At 38.2% G+C, this 23,078-nt stretch overlaps 1 protein-coding gene across 1 annotated transcript in view; it reads right to left on the minus strand.

The window, feature by feature from the left end:
* The window catches only part of RPS6KA6 (ribosomal protein S6 kinase, 90kDa, polypeptide 6), a gene marked incomplete at its 3' end in the record, with an annotated part of 162,078 nt that overhangs the window by 120,017 nt on the left and 18,983 nt on the right, over positions 1–23,078 (minus strand). Inside the window, exon 2 of the mRNA XM_015569967.1 lies at positions 2,136–2,195. Coding sequence (XP_015425453.1) covers positions 2,136–2,195 — 60 coding nt within the window. The remainder of the gene's footprint in view (positions 1–2,135; positions 2,196–23,078) is intronic.

Below are 23,078 nucleotides of genomic sequence, written 5' to 3' on the forward strand. Positions count from 1 at the left end.
TCCCCACTGGGGTGCCTGGCCAGTCTGGGTGAGGGGCTGAGGGCTGTTTTCAGGCTGGGGGTGACTGAAGCTCCCAACTGCTCCTTTTTTTCTTTTTTCTTTTTTTATTCTGGGTCAGCTTTAGCTTTGAGGCTTGGCTCCAGCTCTTAGGCCTCCGCGGCTGATAGTAGGTTTCTGGCCTTTGCTTGCAATGTTGCAATCCTGCTGGCTGAAGTCTGGTGGGATTTGTTAAAATGTTTCTTAAACTGCCAGCTCAGAGGCCTGCAGCCGCAGGCAGGGAATGTTGGTTTCCTCCATCACTGAGGTAAGCAAGCCTCATGTTAGTTTCAAGCTGCCTGGCTGCCGGCCACCATCTTGGCTGACAGTTAATTTGCATATCTCGCTGATTAGCCAATGAAAAGGGTAGCGGTCATACGCCAATTACCATGTACATGTTTTTTCCTTCATATTGTGGTGTGGGACATGGTATTTCCCTGTTAATTTATTAATATTGACACACACCCTTCCTAACTATCTTTCTACCTTTTGTATTTCCTTACACTCTAATCTTTTATAAAGTAGCAACATAATTATTACTATGACTTTTAGTGCATATGATCTATATATAAAGCTCTAGATGATAAATATTTATCTAGAAATAAAAATACGACATGATCTCACTCATTTATGGAATATAATGAATAACATAAACTGATGAACAAAAATAGATCCAGATACAGAGAAGCATCGAACAGACCTTCAAACCTCAGAAGGAAGGCAAAAGAGGATGAGAGGGTGGGTAAGAGATCAACCAAATTACTTGTATGCATGCATATAAGCATAACCAATGGAAACAGATAGTAGGAGGGTGAGGGAATATGCTGGGGAGCAGAAGCACACAGGGAGAGGTCATTGAGGGGGAAAAGAGACCTATGTAATACTTTCAACAATAAAGTATTTTTAAATACTATATCTGAGGTTCCTTCCAGTTTAAAAATCTATAATTCTACAAAAGTATCCACAAAAATGAAAATTATAAAATAACAACATAAACAGAGATGGCTACCTTAGTCAGACCCTCCCTAAAATCTTAAGATCACTCTTCTGTAAATCTATATCTTGTAACATGAGAGACTAGTACATAGGCCTTGCATAGAATAACCTAATAGTTATGCATTCTTTAAAACTAGAGAGGAATTTCCAAAATAATTTAGATATAATCCTTTTTGAAAGCTAGCAATAAATTTTAAATGACCTCAGGTTTTCCTTGTAGTTAAATATTTCCATATTACATCTCCTTTCTACCCTAAAATTGAATACAATCTTATTTAGTTTTTATTTTTCACTTTTTGTTGTATTTCCTTTATGTAAGTATAGTTGTATATGATATCATATTAGTTTCAGGTGTACAATATAATGAATCAATATTTATACACCTTACAATGTGATCACCACCTCCTTGAATTTAGTAATCATCTGTCACAGTACAAAGTTATCACAATATTACTAATTATATTACCTTCAACTTTTTCGCCCATCTTCCAATTCATTCCCCTTTGGCAACCATCAGTTTGATCTGTTTCTATGAGTCTGTTTTTGTTTTGTTTGTTCATTTGTTTTGTTTCTTTAGAGTCCACAGATGAGTGAAAATATAATTCAGAGAATTATGTATTTTAGTAATGTAGTTACTCATATACTGGCAAGTAAAAATTTCACCCATTACACTCAAAATTTCATGGCATGTAAATTATACCACAATAAAGTTGTCTTATAAATTCATGTGTAGCCCTGGCCAGTATGGCACTGTTAGTTGGGCATCATCCCATACACTGAAAGGTGGCGGGTTTGATTCCTGATTTCAGTAGGTGATGTGCAGGAGGCAGTTGATCAATGTTTCTCTCTCACATTGATATGTCTCTATCTCCCTTCCTTTCCTTCCTCTCTCTCTAAAAAATAAAAATAAAAATTTCATGTGTGAGAGTTTCTGACAGGAAAATGTGTCTTATATTTTGGCCTGCTATTATTTTGTTAATAATTGGATTTATTTATTATTAATGTACCTGAATAAATTTTAATTGACAAAAGATTTTCTCCTTTCCCATTATTCTTTCCTTTAATTCTAAAATGTAGCTTAGTAAGTTAACATGAGTACTCACTTGGCAAGAATCTGCTTCTCCCTCTTCCATTGGCTCATCAACCATTTTCAGATGATTTACCTGCAAAATATTGTTCAAAAACTTAAGTTCAAGCGTACTAGAACAAGAGTAATAATTTTTAAAAATCTAACCTTAGGCATTTCCCTTCACAAGCAAACAAGATCCACACTTACTGAAACACAAAAAGACAAAGGACACATAGAAGGTAATTAGAAAAAAAGCATTATTAATATAGTTTCCATATAGTCATTGAGAATACTTGAATTTCAATGCTATATGTTTCACTTCATATTGGTTAGAGCTTTGCTATGATGAATTAAGATAAACTAAACATATGATGTGTACACTCATTAAGACAGTCCCCAACCAAATATTTATGAGGCGGGGTAAAATGCCACAGAAGAAATTTATGGTGTGAATATATTCAAAGCAAGTTAGGATGGGAATAGTTTTAATTAATTACACTGCTGTGAATCCCTTCCCTTTAATTCAACTTTATTAAAATCCGAGTTACTTATAGAAGAATAAACTGTAGAAGTAAAATATAAGTGGCCATGAGAAAATTATTTTAACATACAAAGCACAGTAGATAATAATATTTACTCTTCAAACATTACTTCAAGAAAGAGTAAGTGTAGAAGGCTAAGTTCAAGAGTCCTCAAACACTAGCCCATGGGCCAAACGTGGCCCGCTATCTGTTTTATAAATAAAATTTTACTGGAATGCAGACACATCCATTTGTTTCCATATTATCTATGGCTGCTTTCTCAATGCAACAGCAGAGTTGAACAATTGACAGAGCCTTATGCATGCAAAGCCTAAAATATTTACTATTCGACACTTTACAGAAAAAGTCTACCAACCACCAATCTAAGATGTTTGAAAATTAAGCAACAAGATGATCTAGAAAAAAATAATTTTCACCAATTTCTATTTATGAATCCACAGAAAAGTAAAAAATAAAAATAGGAAGGTAAAGTACATAACCTTTGGTGACAGCCACGATGGAATAAACCTATCTTGCCTATGATTACACACTGAAGCCTTTAGACAAAACACAAAAGGGATCTACCTAAGTACTCTGAAAATTAAACAATAACATGCAGTTTAAGGAGGGAGACCAAAATTTGAAGAATAACAGCAGTGTAGTGAGTTTCCTGAGTTTATTTTCCACCTTTATCTCCTGACATTGATCCAAAGAGAGACTGATTCACAACACTCTACAGTGAGAATAAGAAAAATTTTCAAGAGAAATTCCACTTTCTGAACAGAAGACTAGGGTAAGATACACTTTTGAGTAGGTGAGCATAAGAATCCCAATTTTTCTTTTTCCCCATTTTTCTTTTGACTCCCAGTCCTGCTTCAAGGCAAGCCCCAATCAAGAGAAGACCTATATATCTCTAGTCAGAGGAACCAAAAAAAGAGGCCCATATAATAAGAAAAGTATGAAGGTAATCACTGTTATTGTTTTATCCTCTCTTTCACTTCAGTCCAAGGGTATCCCCAAAGTTCAGAGTTGTGTGACAGCATGAGAGGCTAAGACCTGAGAGAAACTCACATTTCTGGTCAGAGGAACAATGATAAAGGACCCATGGTAACTGGAGAATCCACAGAAAAAATTATGGGAAGATTAAAATAGGAGGAGGAGATCCCCTAATTATAAGTATGAAGAGACAGAAGTCCTAGTTCCAACAACTGTATGGTTATATAAATTGTGTTTCATTAAAGCTGATTTTAATAATGAATGAGTTTCTAAAATGTGGTGAAATATATAAATTTACAGTTTAAAGAAGCTCAATGAACACAAAGAAGAATATAATCAAAGAAAGCCACCCCAAGATATTTCTTAATAAACTCTAAACCAAAAGGAAAAAGAGGAAAAATATTGAAATCAGTGAGAGGAAAAACAACATGTTACATAAATATCAAATTAAAGTAACTACAGATTTCTCATGAGAAGTCCTGGAGGTTAGAAAACCGTGGCAGAATATTTACCTGAGATAAATATAAATTTATGTTAACACAAAAAACTATACATGAATGTGTATAGCAGCTACGTTTATAAATATCAAAAACTGGAAACGTTCCAGATGTCCTTCAACTGGTAAGTAGATAAATAGAAAACCATTCATCAATTAAAAGGAAAGGACTATTGATGCTTGTAACAAAATGGATAAATCTTAAATGCATAACAGTAGTGCAGTGAATTTCCTGAGTTTATTTTCCACCTTTATAGCCTGACTTTGATCCAAAGAGAGACTGATATTTCTTAAATATTGTAAGAAAATAAATACATGACACTGAAAAATTCAAAACTATAGGGAAAATTTTCACATCAATGATTTCTAGGGGAAGGGGTTAGAAGAAGGAGAATATATTCAGCAATTAAAAGAAATGATCTATTGATACATTTAACAACATAGATGAATCTCGAATACATTATTATAAATAAAAAATAAAACAGTCTGAAAAGACCACATACTCTGATTCCACTTATATGTCATTTTGGAAAAGGTAAAATTATAAATTATGGAGAAGAGATTAGCAGTTGCCAAAGGTTAGGCCTTGGGGTATGGCTATACTACAAAGATGCAGCAATGGGAATTTGGTAGGGACTATTCTGTATCTTTTTTTTCTTTTTTATATAATTTTTTCTTCATTGATTAAGTTATTACATATGTGTCCTTATTCCCCCTATGCTCCCCCATCCCCCACTCATGCCCTCACCCCCCTGGTGTCTGTGTCCATTGGTTAGGCATACATTCATGCATACACGTCCTTTGGTTGATCTCTCCCCCTCACCCCCACCCTTCCCTAACTTCCTTCTGAGGTTGATGGTTTGATCGATGCTTCTCTGTCCTGGATCTGTTTTTTGTTCATCACCTTATGTTGTCCATTATATATTCTGTATCTTGATTATGTGTTGTTGACATAACTCTAGGCATTTGTCTAACATCAGAACCATACATGAAAAAGAGTGAATTCACTATACAGTGGGACCTTGACTTATGAGTGTCCTGACTAATGAGTTTTTTGAGATACGAGCCGTCTCTCTGCCGAGTTTTTGCTTTGAGTTGCAAGCTAAAATTCAGGTTACGAGCCAGCTTCAGATACCCCACCGCTAGTTGGCTCAGCGAACATCACAGTGAACGCCACAACATCAGCCCAGCATCACGTGTCTCACTCGTTCACTGTTGATTTAACATATGAGTAATTTGAGTTACGAGCTCTGTCTTGGAATGAATTAAACTCATAAGTCAAGGTCCCACTGTACTAGTAAGTTTTAACATAAATGTATTAAGAAGTAAATTATGGTACCCAGCATTATTTATTTGACTAGCATCTTTCTTCTAAAAACTGAACGAGGACTAAATAAAGTCACCAATAATATCTACTGTGCTAATTGATCCATCAGTCCTTATCTTACTTGATCTTGCTGTATCAAGCCAAAGTTGACCAATATCTCCCATTTGAGTCTTTGGCTTCTGTGATAACATACTTTCATTTTCTTTTACTCTAATTTCTTTGCTCTTTTTAAATATCCTTAAAATATTTTAGATCCTCAGGAAATGGATTTTGGTCTCCTTCTCATCTCATTCTACATTCTTTTTCCAGACAGCTAATTTATCAACATGACTCACATTTACTGAGATTTCTCTTCTGAGCTCTCAATCCATATATCCAACTGCCTAATTGACATTTACACTTGCTTATTTCACATGTCTCTCAAAAAATAACCAATACAAAAAGGAATGTGTTAACCCCTCAAACACACACACACACACACACACACACACACACACGCGCGCGCGCACGCGCATATGTTTTCCACCAGGGTTCCCGATTTCAATACATAGATAGCACCATCTACCAACTTACCTAAAAAGCACAGATAGACTGGGGGATTAAAAAAAAACTGTGATGGATTTATCATTAACATATAGGAAAAGTACAATAAATAAAAACAGTCCACAAACCAATATTAACATAGAATTCTGACCACTGAAATGGCACTACAAAATGACTCTCAGGAAGACACACAGAAAAATATAATACTTGTTTTCCTGTTACCTTAGTTACTGTTCACTTCCCATTATTACCATCTTAGGACCAACTTATCATAAACTGTGGGTCTGAAGGAACTAGAAATAAAATGAGTCTAAATGAGCCAAATAGGTCACTGTATCCTATAAATCATTTCAATCTACATAAATAGCCTTTAAAAACAGACATTCCATTAGTCCCACCTCAACTACATTTAACAAGGTACCAGGTTGTCATCATAATACTCATTCCTATAGAGGACCTCAGTATTTACTGATATTTACTAAAATATAAATAATTTTTACCTGTATGAAAACAAATTATTTTCAGAATTCTATGGGGCATTAAATATTTATTTCAAAAGTAACATTTATCATTTGAATAAAAAAGCAGACATGCTGATCCTCCCAATTAAGTGTCAGGGAAAAATTATTTCCTATAGACGACTCTGGAAAGCTTATGAACAGTTTTAAAGGTAGTAATAATTTACTCAGATACTCCAGAACCCAAGTTAACAGACTCTTCTAGTGAAGAATTCTTTAAAATTTTCATCCTCTCAGAAAATAATGAAATAAATCACTTTAATAGATTCTTGACAAATAGAAATACTAAAGTGAGTTGCTATACTCACCTGATCTCAGAAAATCACATGGGTCATCTCAAACCTGTCATTTTCTTACTACTAATGACAAAAGCAGCTCAATGCAGAAAAGTGAACTGAGAAAAATATTTTTTCCTCTTATATCCTTAAAAATGGAGGTGGTGTGAAAAAATGAACATACTAAGTACATACAGTTTTATAAAAAGGTTGTTATCTGGCCACAATAACACTATTAAGCATACACCTGTTCCTCTGTACTAAATTCAAGATCATTTAACAGAGCTCATAGCTTGGTGCTGAAAGATATACTGAAGAAGGAAGTGAAGAGATAAATAAGAACAAGGTACACAGTAAGTGAGAAGAAATATGGGTGACAAATTATTAACAAAATGTATATAAGACACAAACCCTCACAACAAACATTATAAACTTTCAAACAGTCTCCAGGATCCCCAAATTCCACCTAGTAAACAAAAGCACTATATTTATAAAGACCCAAATGTTAGAAATGTTTAAGAAGTTCACATCTAGAGGAAAATTTCCCTCTCCAATGAGCTTCACAAGTTAGTCTCTGACAGATATGGAAAGAAGAGTTCTTCTATTTTTTCACTTCTTTTAAATAACTACAGCAAATTAGATTTAAACTTCCAGTTAGATTCACATCTGCCTAGAATAAAGGTTTATGTGCATACGTTGAATTAAGCCCATGACAAAATGAAAGAATCCTCCCAGTTCGCCAATAAAGCAGACAAATCCTGAAATGGGCCTGCATAATCCTCATCCCTTGCTGCTCATGCCCTTGCATAATCCTCATATCTTTGAGTGTGGACTGCACCTGTGTCTTGCTTCCAATGAACAGAATATTGAAAAGGGGATGGGATTTCATTTCTATGTTACCCTATATAACAAAAACCTAATATGTTAATTGTCCAGTCATCCAGTCATCTGTTCAACCAATCAAAGTGTAATATGTTAATTATATGCTAAGGCCACTCAACGGATCGCTATGATGTACACTGACTACCAGGGGGCAGATACTCTGACCAGTAGGTTAGCTTGCTGCTGGGGTCAGGCTGAATGGGATTGAGCCAGACAGGTCGGACACACCCTGGAGCCCTCCCGTGTTCCCTCCCTGGCTGGCCAACCTCCCTTGTCCCTCCCCGACCCTGATCATGCATCGGTGGGGTCCCTCGGCCTGGCCTGCACCCTCTCGCAATCCAGGACCCCTCGTGGGATGTCAGAGAGCCACAGGCCAGGCCAAGGGACCCAACTGGTGCATGAATTCATGCACCAGGCTTCTAGTGTTATATAAGACTCAAGAGACTCTCTTTACTGGCTTGATTGAAGTGGCTGAAGAAGCCCACATGGCATGGCAGCCTCTAGGCATTGAGAGCAGCCTCCAATTAATATCCAGCAAGAAGCCAGGGTCCTCAGTACTACAACCAAAAGAAAAGGAATTCTTCCAAGAATCTGAGGAATTTTAGAAGTAGATTCTTATCCAGTCAGGCCTCCAGAAATGAATGTAGGAGAGCTAAAACTTTGATTACAGTTTATGGTACCCTAAGAAGAATATCTAGTTGAGCAATGCCTGAAGTCTTGACTCATAATAACTGTGAAATAATAAATATGTCTTAGTGTAAGCTGCTAAATTTTTTATAATTTGTTATGAAACAATGGGTAATTAATTCAATCATTACTATTGAACAAAAGTGTGATTTTTTTTTTCAAATTTTATTTTTTATTACAAAGGGTATTACATATGTGTCCATTTTTTTCCCCACCCTAGACAGTCCCCTAGCCTCCCCTATTCCCCAGTGTCTTATGTCCATTGGTTAGGCTTATATGCATGCATACAAGTCCTTTGATTGATCTCTTACCCCCCTACCTCCCGCCCCCGAACCCTCCCCGGCCTTCCTGATGCAGTTTGACACTCTGTTTGAGGCAGCTCTGCCTCTGTATCTATTATTGTTCAAAAGTTTATAATGGTCTCAATTATCCTCTAAAATGAACTTTGTGAAAAAATTATAGTTTAATACTTTTAGAATATATCTTTTCTTATTAAAATCATGTCTTTGTTCTCATTTGGTAGACATAAAACTATAAATTTACATACCAGTAAATGAACTAGGAAAAATAATCAAATAGAGCAAATTTTCTGTTAAATAAAGTATAATAGGACTACCCAATTAATTTTGGTTTTAATTAACTTAAGATTGAGCAGTTATATTTTCATCTTTTATCCTGCTTTCTGAAAAAATCAATTACTAATTTAATAAGCACAGCATATAGAACATAATATAATGGTCCTTCAACAATCAGAGATATTGAGCTACCCTTTGGACATGAATTATCAATGATGCAGGTTTGTTGATATAAATTCAGCAGAAGATAAAGTATAAATTCAATGTACACTAACCTACAGCATATCCTGGGACTTGCTTTTCAAATAATTCTACCACAGGTGAGGGCTGGGGAAACTGGAACCTTTATACACTGTTGTTGGCAATGTAAAATGTTACGACTGCTACCGAAAACAGTATGCCCACTTTCACCACTCTTATTCAACATAGTTCTGAAAGTCCTATCCAGGGAAATCAGGCAAGAAAAAGACATAAAAAGGCATCCAGATTGGAAATGAAGAAGTAAAACTATAACTCCTTGCAGATGACATGGTACTATACTATATATAGAAAACCATAAAGTCTCCACCAAAAATAAAAATAAAAACTATTAGAAGCAATAAACAAGTAGTAAACTTTCAAGATACAAAATCAATGTACAAAAATCCACTGTTTTCCTGTATGCTAAGAATGAAAATTCAGAAAAAAAGAAATGAAAAAATCAATTCTTTTGGTAATTGCAACATCTACACTAATAAAAGAGAAACATGCAAAGTAACCATCACTCTGCCACTCTACTACACCACAAGCCATGCCCACCAGCCAATCAGAAGCGAGTATGCAAATTAACCCAACTAAGATGGCAGTGGCCATGGAGCTGGAACGAGCAGGAGGCTTGGGTTGCCCCTGGTGATGGAGGAAGCCAAGCTTCATGCCTGCCCTGGCCGTCCCTGGGCTCTGCTCAGGGCTATAAATTTTCAATTATAGAAGATAAATAAATCCCAGATACCTGCTTCCAGCCTGCCCTGGCCTCCAATCAAGGAGTCGTGGAAAAAAGAAAGGAGAGGCTGGGAGCTTGGGTTGGTAGGGGTGTGGCCAACCTGAAAACGGCTCTCAGTCCCTCACCCAGACTGGCCAGGCACCCCAGCAGGAACCTCCCCACCCTGAAGGGGCTGTGCGCAGCCTGAAAACATCCCTCTACTCTACCCCTCACCCAGGCTGGCCACACACCCATGGAGTGAGGGTACCTGCTGGGGGGCTTAGCCAGCCTGCAAATAGCCATCAGCCCCTCACCCAGGCTGGCCAGGCACCCCACCGGGACCCCAACCCTGATCAAGGACACACTTCAGGGCAACCAGCTGGCCCCCACCCATGCACAGGCCTCTATGCTATCCTATATAATAAAATGGTAATATGCAAATTGACCCTAACAGCAGAATGACCAGGGAACGACTGGTCGCAATGATGAGCACTGACCACCAGGGGGCATACTCTCAACGCAGGAGCTGCTCCCTGGTGGTCAGTGTGCTCCCACAGATGGAGCTCCACTCAGCCACAAGCCAGGCTGACCTCAGTGATGCTGGTGGGAGCCTCTACTGCCTTCTCCGCAGCCTAAGCCCCAGTCAAACATCCCCTGAGGGCTCCCAGGCTGTCACAGGGATGTCTGACTTCCAGCTTAGGCTCGATCCCCTGGGAAACAGGCCTAAGCTGGCAGGTGGACATTCCCCGAGGGGTCCCAGACTGCAAGAGGATGCAGGCCAGGCTGAGGGACACCCCCCCCGCCCGCCGAGTGCATGAATTTTTGTGCACCGGGCCTCTAGTAAAGAATAAAATGCTTAGTAATACACTTAACAAAGGAAGTGAAGGACCTATATACAGAAAACAACAAAGTATTATTTAAAAAGATAGAAAACCCTGGATGGTTTGACTCAGTGGATAAAGTGTCAGCCTGTGGACCAAAGGGTCCTGGGTTCAATTCTGGTCAAGAGCACATACCTTGGTTGCAGGCTCTTCCCCAGACCAGGCCCTCGTCAGGGTGCATGCAGGAGGCAACCAATCAATGTGTTTCTCTCACATCAATGTTTCTCTCTGTCTCTCCTCCACTTTTCCACTCTCTCTAAAACACACAAAAAATAAATGGAAAGATATCCTCAAGTGAGGATAAGAGAGAGAGAGAGAGAGATACAGTGAAATGGAAAGATAATCCATGTTCATGGATTGGGAGAATTAACATAGTAGCTAATGATTTCATGCAATCCCCAATAAAATTCCAATGACAGTTTTTAAAGAAATAGAACAATAAAAAAACATCAGATTTCTATGGAACCACAAAAGGCTCCTAATAGCCAAAGCAATCCTGCACAAAAAGAACAAAACCAGAGGTGTCATACTACCTGACTTCAAATTACATCACAGAGGACCAAATCAGTATCAAAACAGTATGGTATTGACAGAAAAACAACACACAGACCAATGGAGCAGAACTGAATGCCCAACAGAACCAAAGACATATAATGGAGGAAAGAAAGCCTCTTCAATAAATCATGCAGGGAAGATTGAAAAGCCATATACGAAAGAATGAAACTAGAATATAGTCTGTCCCAATTATACAAGAATTAATTCAAAATGGATCAAAGACCTAAATATAAGCTCTGAAACAATAAATTACATAGGAGAGAATACAGATACTAAACTTATGGACCTTGGTCTTGGAGAAGATTATATAAATTTGACCCCAAAGGCAAGGGAAGTAAAGGCAAAATAAATGAATTAGACTATATAAAACTAAATAGCTTCTGCACAGAAAAGGAAACCACCAACAAAGCAAAACAAACAAAAAACAACCAACCAAATGGGAAATATTTGCAAACAACAGCTCCAACAAATGGTTAACATCCAAAACATATAAAGAACTCGTACAACTCAGCACCAAATAAACAATCAAATTTTAAAAAGGGGCAGAGGACCAAAACAGACAACTCTCACAAGAAGACATACAAATGGCTAGTAGATATATGAAAAGGGGCTCAACTTCACTAGCAATTAGGAAATGCATATCAAAACTACAATGACACACCATCCCACAATTGTTAGAATGGCTATTATCAAGACAAGTGTTGAAGAGGTTGTACAGAAAAAGGAACCTTCATTCACTGCTGGTGGGAATGTAAACTGGTACAGCCACTATGGAAAACAGTATGGTGGGTCCTCAAAACATCAAGAATAGAGTTACCATATGACCCAGCAATCCTTCTTCTGGGTATCGACCAGAAAAATTTGAAAACATTTACTAACAATGGTATATGAACCCCTATGTTCACTGAAGGCCTATACCTGGTGACCAAGACATGGTGACAACCAAAGTACCCTTCGATAGAATACTGGATAAAGAAGATGTGATACATATATACTATGGGATACTACTCAGCCATAAGAAGAGATGAAATACTGCCATTTGCAACAACATGGATGAATATTGAGAACAACAATCTGAGTGAAATAAGTCAGATGACAAAAGTCAAGAACCTCCCAACCAGTGCAGCTCACTGGCTGAGCATGGACACATGAACCAAGAGGTCACTGGTTCAATTCCTAGTCAGGGCACATTCCAGGGTTGCGGGCGTGATCCCTGGTAGGGGCATGCCTATAGATGATGTTTCTCTCTGATTGATGTTTCTATCTCTCTATCCCTCTCACTTCCTCTCTGTAAAGATCAATAAAAACATATTTTTTTAAAAGTCAAAAACCATGTGATTCCATTCATATGTGGGATGTAAAACTAAAACTTGTAATCTCACAGCCACAGACAACATTATGATAGTTACCAGAAAGAAGGGGGTGTGGGAGTAGTAAAGAGAAAAGAGGATCAAATTTATGGTGACAGAAGATTATTTGACGGTGGGTGTTGGGAACACAATGCAATATAGAGATTATGTATCATATACTAGTACATATACACTTGAAACCTATAGGATATTAATAGCCAGTGTTACCCCAATAAATTTAATTAAAATTAATTAGATTTTTATATATACAAAAAGAGTATCATGTTGACCTAGCAATAAAAAACAAACTAAAATTATCTACTCAATGTGATTATAATTGTCACAGTACACAGAGAATATTGCTTCACTCAGAATATATTAATAATTTCCTAACACTCAAGCTGTAATTAATTTTAACTTATTTTTGCTTCAATGTTTTTTGTATCCTTCTAAACTTAAAAAATAGGCCAATATAATAAATTCTACTTTTCCATGCTTTTTGAAATTAAGAACTTTATTGACAGAACTTATGAAATGCAACTCCCTGAAGGCAGGAAGAACAGTGCATTAGATTTTAGAAGCTGTTAATCTTAAGAGTCTAATGAGTAAAAATAGTTAGTTCAGCCCAGCCAGCATGGCTCAGTGGTTGAGTATTGACCTATGAAACAGGTCATGGTTCAATTCCCAGTCAGGGAACATGCCAGGGTTGCGGGCTCTATCCTCATAAGGAGCATGCAGGAGGCAGCCAATTGATGATTCTCTCTCATCATTGATGTTTCTATCTCTCTCTCCCTCTTCCTTCCTCTCTGAAATTAATAAAAATATATTTTAAGAAAAGAATACTTAGTTCAATTTTTAGAACTGGAATAATAGCTCAATCACTAACAATATTTTGAATGTGCCATACTGTTACAGGTATTTAATACAAAGAAAGTTAAGCACACTGCTTTTTTAGAACTGTAGTTTCTAATATAAATACTAAAATAATTATGACTTTTATTGAATTTATTGAGGTGACATTGGTTAATAAAATTACATGGGTTTCAGGTGTACAATTCTATAACAGCATCTGTATATTGTATTGTGTGTTCACTGCCCAAAATCAAGTCTCCTTCCATCATCAATTATCTTCCCTATACCCCATTCTACCTCTCCCTCCCTATTTTATAATCCTCACTATAGGATATGCTCATGGATTTCAGAGAGAAGAGACTAAAGAGAGAGCAAGTGAGAGAGAGAAACATCAATGTGAAAGAACTCCTATTGGTTGCCTTCTATACTTGCCCAGACCAGGGTTCAAACCCTCAACCTTTCAATATACAGGACTATGCTCCAACCAACTGAGCCACACATGCTAGGGAAACCTCCACCTGTTTTTTGTTGTTTTCGTTTGTTTGTTGGTTGGTTTATTTGTTTTTGCTTAATTTCCTTACCTTTTTCACCCAGACTTGCAAAGCTCCCCTACCCTGAAAGCTGTCAGTCTGTTCTGTATGTGTGTGTTTCTATTTTGTTTGTTAATTTATTTTGTTCATTAGAGTCCACATATGAGTGAAATATTATGGTACTTGCCTTTCTCTGACTGGCTTATTTCACTTAGCACAGTGCTCTCCAGTTCCATCCATGCTGTTACAAATGGTAAGATTTCCTTCTTTTGTAAGGCTGGGTAGTATTCCATTGTGTAAATGTAGCATGTTTTTTTTTTTTTTTTTAATCCACTCATCTATTGATGGGCTCTTGGTCTGCTTCCAAATCTTATCTACTGTAAATAATGCTGTAATAAACATAGGGGTGCATATATGCCTTCAAATTCATGTTTTGGGTTTCTTCTGATGTATTCCAAGAAGTGGAACTGCTGGGTCATAAGGTAGTTCCATTTTTAATTTTTTGAGGTAACTCCATACTGTTTGCCACAGTGGCTGCACCAATCTTAGTCCCACAAACAGTACACAAGCATTCCCTTTCTCCACATCCTTGCTAGCAATTACTGTTTGTTGATTTATTGATGATAGCCATTCTGACAGGCGTGAGATGATCTCACATTGTGGTTTTAATTTGAATCTCTCTAATGATTAGTGGTATTGAACATCTTTTTAGATGTCTATAGGCCTTCTATGTCTTCTTTGGAGAAGTGTCTATTCAGGACCTTTGCCCATTTTTTAATTAGAATGTGTGTTTTTCTCAGTGTTGAGTTGTATAAATTCTTTTTTAGAATTTTATTTTATTGTTTAAAGTATTACAAATAGTAGTACATATGTCTCCTTTTTTTCTCCATTGACCTTCCCCCAGCCTCCCCTAACGCTCCCCCCCCCAGCACATGCCCTTGCCCTTTATATATTTTGGAAATGAGCCCCTTACCAGATATATGTTCTCCCATTTAGTTGATTGTCTTTTAATTTTGTTGATGGCTTCCTTTACTGTGCAAAAACTTTTTAACTTGATGTAGTCCAACTAGTTTATTTTTTCTTTTCTTCCCTTGCTCAAGGATATGTCAGAAAAAAAATATTGCTACAAGAAACATCTGAGATTTTACTGTCTATGTTTTCTTCTAGGATTTTTATGGTTTCAAATATAGTATTTAAGTAATTAATCATTTGAGTTTATTCTTGTGTATAGTGTAAGTTGGTGGTCTAGTTTCATTATTTTGCACTTATCTGTCCAATTTTCCCAAAACCATTTGTTGAAGAGACCATCTTTATCCCACTGTATGTGTTTTCCTCCCTTCCAAATATAAATTGACCATAAAGGCATGAGTTTATTTATAGGTTGTCTATTCTGTTACATTGATCTGCATGTCTGTTTTTGTGCTGGTATCATGATGTTTTGATTACAATGGCTTTGTGCTATAGTTTAGGGCAAAGCATGACTTCTCCAACATTTTTCTTTCTCAAGATTGCTGGGACTTCATAACATTTCTCTTTCCTTCAAGTTAAAGAGAAATGACTTTAAAGTTACAAAATTTATTCAAATGGGATGGGTTTAACTGGGACCTCAAGCCATGCCCCCTGCCCTGGCCTGGGCTGGCGGACCTCAGGCCACGCTCCCCGCCTGGTGGGGCTTGATGGGGGACCTCAGGCTGTGCCACCCACCTCGGTGCCAGGCTGAGGGACCTCAGGCCACACCCCCCACCCTGGCACAAGGCTGGGGGACCTGAGGGTGCTCCAGGGGACCTGAGGCTGTGCCCCTGCCCAGCGGGGCTTGACAAGGGTGGGGCTAACTGGGTCTGGATCTCGCCCAATGGGGGTGGGGCCGGCTGTGTCTGGGTCTCACCCGATTTTGAGGCACCACGGGTGAGCGGGGACTTGACTCTGGGTCCCATGGCGCACCCCAGACTGACAGGAGGAAGATTTTCATATACATTTTACTAATTTTCTTTCATCTCTGATACTTCTATTATAAAGAACGCGCAAATAGCAATATTAAAATATTTCCTCTAATTAATCCCCTTTTATGTGCATGAATTTCATGCATCAGGCCACGCCACTAGTCTATATATAAAAGCCTAAGCAACCATTATGACAGAATGACCAAACGACCAGTCAACCAGTCGCTATGATGCGCACTGACCACCAGGGGGCAGACACTCAATGCAGGTGCTGCCCCGTGGTAGTCAGTGTGCTCCCACAGCCAATCTCCCATGGCCCCTCCACCTGACCGGCTGGCCCCAATTGGCCCCTGGTGCTAAACCATTCATATAGACCTGATTCTGGGTCAGCATTTCATACGCTGCAGAGCAGCTCCCTTGCTGCGATCTATTGAAAGTCAGCCCTCAACACAAGGGTTTGTCTTGCTCCTGTCCTCTCCCTTCCCTGGGGGCCACCCACCCACCATGTTGGCAGTGAGGCAGTGAGGGAAGGAGGAGGGGAGGAAGCAGGGAACTGCATGGTGGCAGGGCGCTGAAGGCGGCATCGGCATCTGGAGTCCATTCCTTTCACACCTTACCCAGCAAGTGTCACCTCCTTTCCCAAACCTGCTGTGGCCTTTGGGCCTGGGCTGGGACAAGAAACCGGGGGTGGATGGCAGCAGACATGGCCCCTTTCCCAGGGGGGAGGAGGGCCAACTCCCTCCTCAGGGCGGGCAGCCAACTTCCTACAGTCCCTCCCCCAGCCAGCCAACCTGCCACGGTTCCTCCCCCACCCCTCCCCATGGCTGGCAGGCCCCGGTCACCTGATCTGGGCCTGCCAGCCAACCTCCCACTATGGTCCCTCTCCCAGCTGGCTAACCTCCCACAGTCCCTCCCCCCGTGCACTAATTCATGCACTGGGCCTCTAGCAGTTTAAATAAAAGGACTAAATTAAGTCAGCCCTATGTTATCTAGCCAAGCCCATGTTTCCCAGGCTCTGCTTACATGTGTGTGTTAAAATGAGTCAGATAAGCTATTATTCATCTTTCTATCCAGGTTCTTGACAATCTCATGATGAAAACAATAAGAATAAGACTAATTTCAAAATGTTACTACTATTGCTACAATAGCCACTTCTCTTTTCTACCATATATTATCTTACACCTCAGTAAGTTGGAGGTGAAATACAAAATTCAAACATTACTGGATTGAGAATTATCACCAGCAACTCAAAAGGTGATTTGTTAACTCAGATAACCAACCAATAGTAACCTCATTATTGTAATATCAATGAAGCAAGTCCAAAGACATAAGAGACCTAAATTCAAAGGCAATCATTAGTAAAAATAAGTTTCCTTATCTATGTAGTAAAAATTCTTGTAGAAGAAAACTAAATAAAACAAAAAGGAACAAAAAGCAGCATAAACACCGAAAATCGCTATCTCCCACAACCCCATAAAAATGACAACTAAAATAGTTGCAGCTGGTACTTATAGTCAATTGGCCTAGAGGTGAATTCTTCCTAGTGACACTAACAGCAATCAAGGCTCAACTACAAAAAGCCTGCACACAGCCCACACAGGTGTGCACCTAGAGTTCCCAGCTCAGGTGAATGAGGAGGCTGAACAACTGGGCCCTACAGGACATCACTCTACCAATTCTAGGAGACATAGCAGCTCCATAGAAACAAACACAGGGAAGCAGCCAAAATGTAACCACAAACAAACATGGCACAAATGAAAGAACAGAAGAAATCTTCAGAAAAAAAAAAACTAAATGAAATTGAAGAAAACTACTAGATATAGAGTTCAAAACAATGGATATAAGGTTGCTCAAGGATCTTAGTGAGAACTCCGAGGGACTTAGTAAAACTTTCAAGGATCTTAGTGAGAATTTCAAAGACATGAAAAAGGACCAGTCAAAAACTGAGTATTCACCAAATGAAATAAAGATTAATTTACAGGGATTCAACAGTAGAGTGGAGGATTCTGAGAATCAATCAACAATTTGGAATATGAGAAAGCAAAAAGCACCCAAACAGAAGAACAAAAGAAAAAAGAATACAAAAATATGTAGAGAGTGCAAGGAGCCTACCAACATTTGCATTACGGGTGTGCCAGAAGGAGAAGAGAGAGAGCAAGATATTGAAAACATTTTTGAAGAAATAATGACAGAACCCCCCCCCCAACCTGGTGAAAAAATAGATTATCAAGTCCAAGAAAAGCAGAAAGTCCCAAACAAGTGGAATTCAAAGAGGCCCACACCAAGACACACCATAATTAAAATGTCAAGGTTTAAAGTCAAAGAGAGAATCTGAAAAGCAGCAAGAGAAGCAGATGGTTACCTACAAGGAGTTCCCATAAGACTATCAGATGACTGCTCAACGGAAACTTTGCAAGCTCAGAAGGGAGTGACAAGAAATATTCAAGGTGATGAATAGCAAGAACCTCCAACCAAGCTTACTCTACCCAGCAAAGCTACCACTTAGAATTGAAGGTCATATAAAAAGCTTCACAGACATTAAAATGTAAAGGATTCCATCACCACCAAATCAATATTACATGGAATATGAAACGGCATACTTTAAGAAGAAGAATAAGAAGGAGAAGGAAGAGGATGAGGAGGACAAAAATATTAACAGTGAAAAGAGAACAGGGTGGCTAGCAAGATGGGAGTGAGGGAGAGAGTGTGAGAGAGTAGGGGAGTGAAAGAGGAGTGTGCAGATATGCATAGTGTATGTGTGTGGGAGTGAGGGACAGTTAAATCTCACAGAACCTTGGGGACTGGCAGATCAGGCAGTGCTGGACAAAGAGTCCCTGTGACTGCCACATGAACCCTCCAGGCAGGTGTGCCTCTAGCACAGAAACCACAAAATTTTGAAGGTGGAAACAGAGGTACTAGCCTCAACACCACCCAGAATTAGAAAAAAAGCAACAAGAAAAGCCCAGAGTAAATAGAAGCAAGGAAATATAAAGATCAGAGCATAAATAAATGGCATAGAGATCAAAAAATACTAGATCAATAAAACAAAGAGCTGGTTCTTTGAAAGGATAAAGAAGATTGATGAACCTCTATCCAGAGGCACCAAGAAACAAAGAGAGGACCCAAATTAAAAAAAAATCATAAACAAAAGAGATGAAGTAACAACTGACCCCACAGAAATACAAAGGACCATAACAACATATATATATATATTGGACAACTCTATTCCAACAAACTGGTCAACCTTGATGAAATGGAAATATTTCTAGGAAAATACAATCTTCCAAAACTCAACCAGGAAGAATCAGAAAACCTGAATAGGCAGATAACTACTAATGAAATTGAAGGGGTAATAAAAATAAAAACTTCCAGCACACCAAAGCCCTTATCCGGATGACTTCACAGGAGTGTTTTACCTAACATTCAAAAGAGAACTAAAACCTATCCTCCTCAAACTTTTCCAAAAAGTCTAAGAGGAAGGTCAGCAATACCATAATTCCCAAACTGGATAAACACTACAAAGTAAGAGAATTTCAGGCTAATATCCATGATGAACAGAGATGCTAAAATCCTCAAGGAATGTTTGCAAATAAGATCCAGCCACACACCATGACCAAGTGGGATTTATTCTGGGGATTCAAGACTGGTACAATATCTGCAAATCAATAAATGTGATGCAGCACATTAACATATTGCAACACAAAACTCACATGATCAAATCAATTGATGCAGAAAAAGCATTAAATAAAATCCAACACCCATTTTTTATAAAAACTCCCAGCAAAGTGGGAATAGAGGAATCATACCTCAACAACATAAAAGCGTTATATAACAAACCTACACACCACATCACACTCAATGAGCAAACACTAAAACCATTTCCACTAAGAATAGCAAAAAGTCAGGGATGCCTATTTTCACCATTCCTGTTCGACATAGTTCTGGAAGTGCTGGCCATAACGATCAGACAAGATGAAGAAATAATAGACATTCAAATTAGAAAAGAGGAAGCAAAATTGTCATTATTCACAGATGGCATGATATTGTACATAACGAAGCCTAAAGACACCACCAAAAAAGTACCAGATTTAATAAATGAACTCAGCAACATAGCAGGATATAAAATTATCACCAAGAAATCTGTGGCATTTTTATACACCAATAATGAAATGTCAGGAAGAGAAACTAAAAAAAAAAAAATCATCTCATTTACCATTGCAACAACAACAACAACAACAAAAAGTTAAGATACTTAGGAATAAACTTAACCAAGGAAATAAAACACCTGTACTCAGAAAACTACAGAACATTGAGAAGAGAGAGAGAGGAAGATATAAATGAGAGGAAGAATATATGGTGTTCAAGCATTGGTAGACTCAACATCGGTAAAATGTCCATACTACCCAAAGTAATTTATAGATACAATGCAATAGCTATTAAAATACCAAAGGCATATTTCTTAGACTTAGCACGAATTCTCCAAAAATTTATACGGAATAAAAAGGACCACAGATAGCCTCAGCAATCTTGAGAAAGAAAAACAAAGCTCAAGGAATCATAATACCAGGTATCAAGTTATACTATAAAGCCACTGTACTCAAAACAGCATGATATTGGCAAAAAACAAACAAACAAAAACACATGCATATAGACCAAGGGAACAGTACAGACACTGCAGAAATCTAACCAAGCCATTATGCTCAATTAATATTTGACAAACGAAGCAAGAAAATACAATGGAGGCAAGACAGTCTCTTCACAAAAATGGCATATGTAAAATTGGACAGGTACATGCAACAAAATGCAACTAGACATTCAACTTACACCATGCAGGAAAATAAACTCAAAATGGATAAAATACTTAAATGTATGACTTAAAACCATAATAATCTTAGAAGAAACCATAGGTAGCAAAATCTCAGACATCGCTCCTAACAATATATTTACTGATCTCCTAGGAAAATGGAAACAAAAGAGAGAATAAACAAATGGGACTACATCAAAATAAAAAGTTTCTGCACAGCAAAAGAAACCATCAACAAAAGAACAAGAAAGCCCACTGCATGGGAAAACATATTTGCCAATGATAAATCCCATAAGGGGTTAATCTCCAAATTCTGTAGGGAATTCATACATCTTAACAAAAGGAAGATAAACAATCCAATCAAAAAATGCACAAAGGACTTAAATAGAAAGTGGACATACAGAATGCCAAGGGACATATGAAAACATGCTTAAATTCACTAATAATCAGAGAGATGCAAATAAAAAAGACAATGAGATACCATCTCATACCTGTCAGAATGGCTAGCATCAACAAATCAACAAACGACAAGTGCTGGAGAGGGTAGGGGAAAAGGAACCCTCATGCACTGCTGGTGTGAATGCAGACTGGTGCAGCCACTGTGGCAAACAGTATGGAGTTTCCTCAAAAAGTTAAAAATGGAACTCCCATTTGACCTAATAATCCCACTTTTAGGAATATATCCCAAGAAATCAGAAACACCAATCAGAAAGGACATATGCACCCCTATGTTCATACTGGCACAATTTACAATAGCTAAGATTTGGAAACAGCCTAAGTGCCCATCAGCAGATAAGCAGATTAAAAAATAGCTGTACATCTGCATAATGGAATACTACGCTGCTGTAAAAAAGAAAGAACTGTTACCATTCACAACAGCATGGACAGCATTATGCTAAGTGAAATAAGCCAGTTGGAGAAGGATAAACATAACATGTTCTCACTTATTTGTGGAATATAAGGAACAGCATAAATTGATGAAGAAAAATAGATCCAGAGATACAGAAGCATCAAACACCATTAAACTTCAGAGGGAAGGCAGGGGAGGGGGGGGGTAAGAGATCAACCAAGGTTTTGAATGAATGCATATAAGCATAACCAATGGACACAGACACTAGTGGGGTGAGGGCACATGCTGGGGTTGGGGGTGCCCAGGGAGAGGTCAATATGGGAAAAAGGAGACATATGTAATACTTTAAATAATAAAGAATTTTAAAAAATATCCCCCCAAAAAAGAAGGAAAAAAGTAAAAATGGAACTCCCATTTGGCCCAGTAATCTCACTTCTGGAAATATATCTCAAGAAACCAGAAACACCAATCAGAAAGAATATATGCACCCCTATGTTCATAGCAGCACAATTCACCATAACTAAGATTTGGAAACACCCTAAGTACCCATCAGCAGATGAGTGGTTTAAAACACTGGCACATCTGCACAATGGAATACTATGCTGCTATAAAAAAAGAAGAACTCTTACCATTTGAAACAGCATGGATGAACATGTACAGCATTATGCTAAACAGAATCAGCCAGTCAGAGAAAGATAAGTATCATTTGTTCTCAGTCTTGTGTGAAATTTAATGAACAAGACAAACTAAAGAACACAAATAGATCCAGAGATAATAGAAGCATCAAACTGTCTGTCAAACCTCAGAGGGAAGGCAGGGGAGGGTGTGTGGGTGGGAAGAGATCAACCAATGAACTTGTATGCATATATGCACAACCAATGGACACAGACAATAGGGTGCTGAAGGTCTGGAATGTGAGGTGGAAGGGCTGGAAGAGGTTAATGGTGGGGGGGAGGAGACATATGTAATACTTTCAACAATAACTATTAAGATATATGAAAAATGGCAATAAATATATATCTATCAACAATTGAATCTTAAAATAATAAACTAATAAGGAATCTAATGAACAAAATAAACTGATGAATAAAATTAAAACATGAAACAGACTGACAAATCTCAAGGGAAGGGGAGAGGGAGGGGCGAGAAAGGTGAACCAAAGATCTTACATGCATAGATGCGTTACCTATGGACAGAAACAATAGGGTGGTGAAGGCCGGGCGGGCGTGGCACCAAAACCATTTGGAGGGGGGCAATGGGGGTAAAAAGAAGTGGGGCATCTGTAATACTCTCAACAATGAAGATTGTTTTTTAAAGCAAAAGGAACATATTCTCAAACACTATAATCCTCTGTGACTATCATAAATCAATGCCAGGAATAAGGGGAAGTATGTAAAGCAAGAGTGAAGTACAAATTGAATTGCCATACATACTGAAG

The sequence above is a fragment of the Myotis davidii genome, unplaced genomic scaffold, assembly GCF_000327345.1.
Source record: "Myotis davidii unplaced genomic scaffold, ASM32734v1 scaffold1206, whole genome shotgun sequence".
In the NCBI taxonomy this organism is placed as follows: Eukaryota; Metazoa; Chordata; class Mammalia; order Chiroptera; family Vespertilionidae; genus Myotis; species Myotis davidii.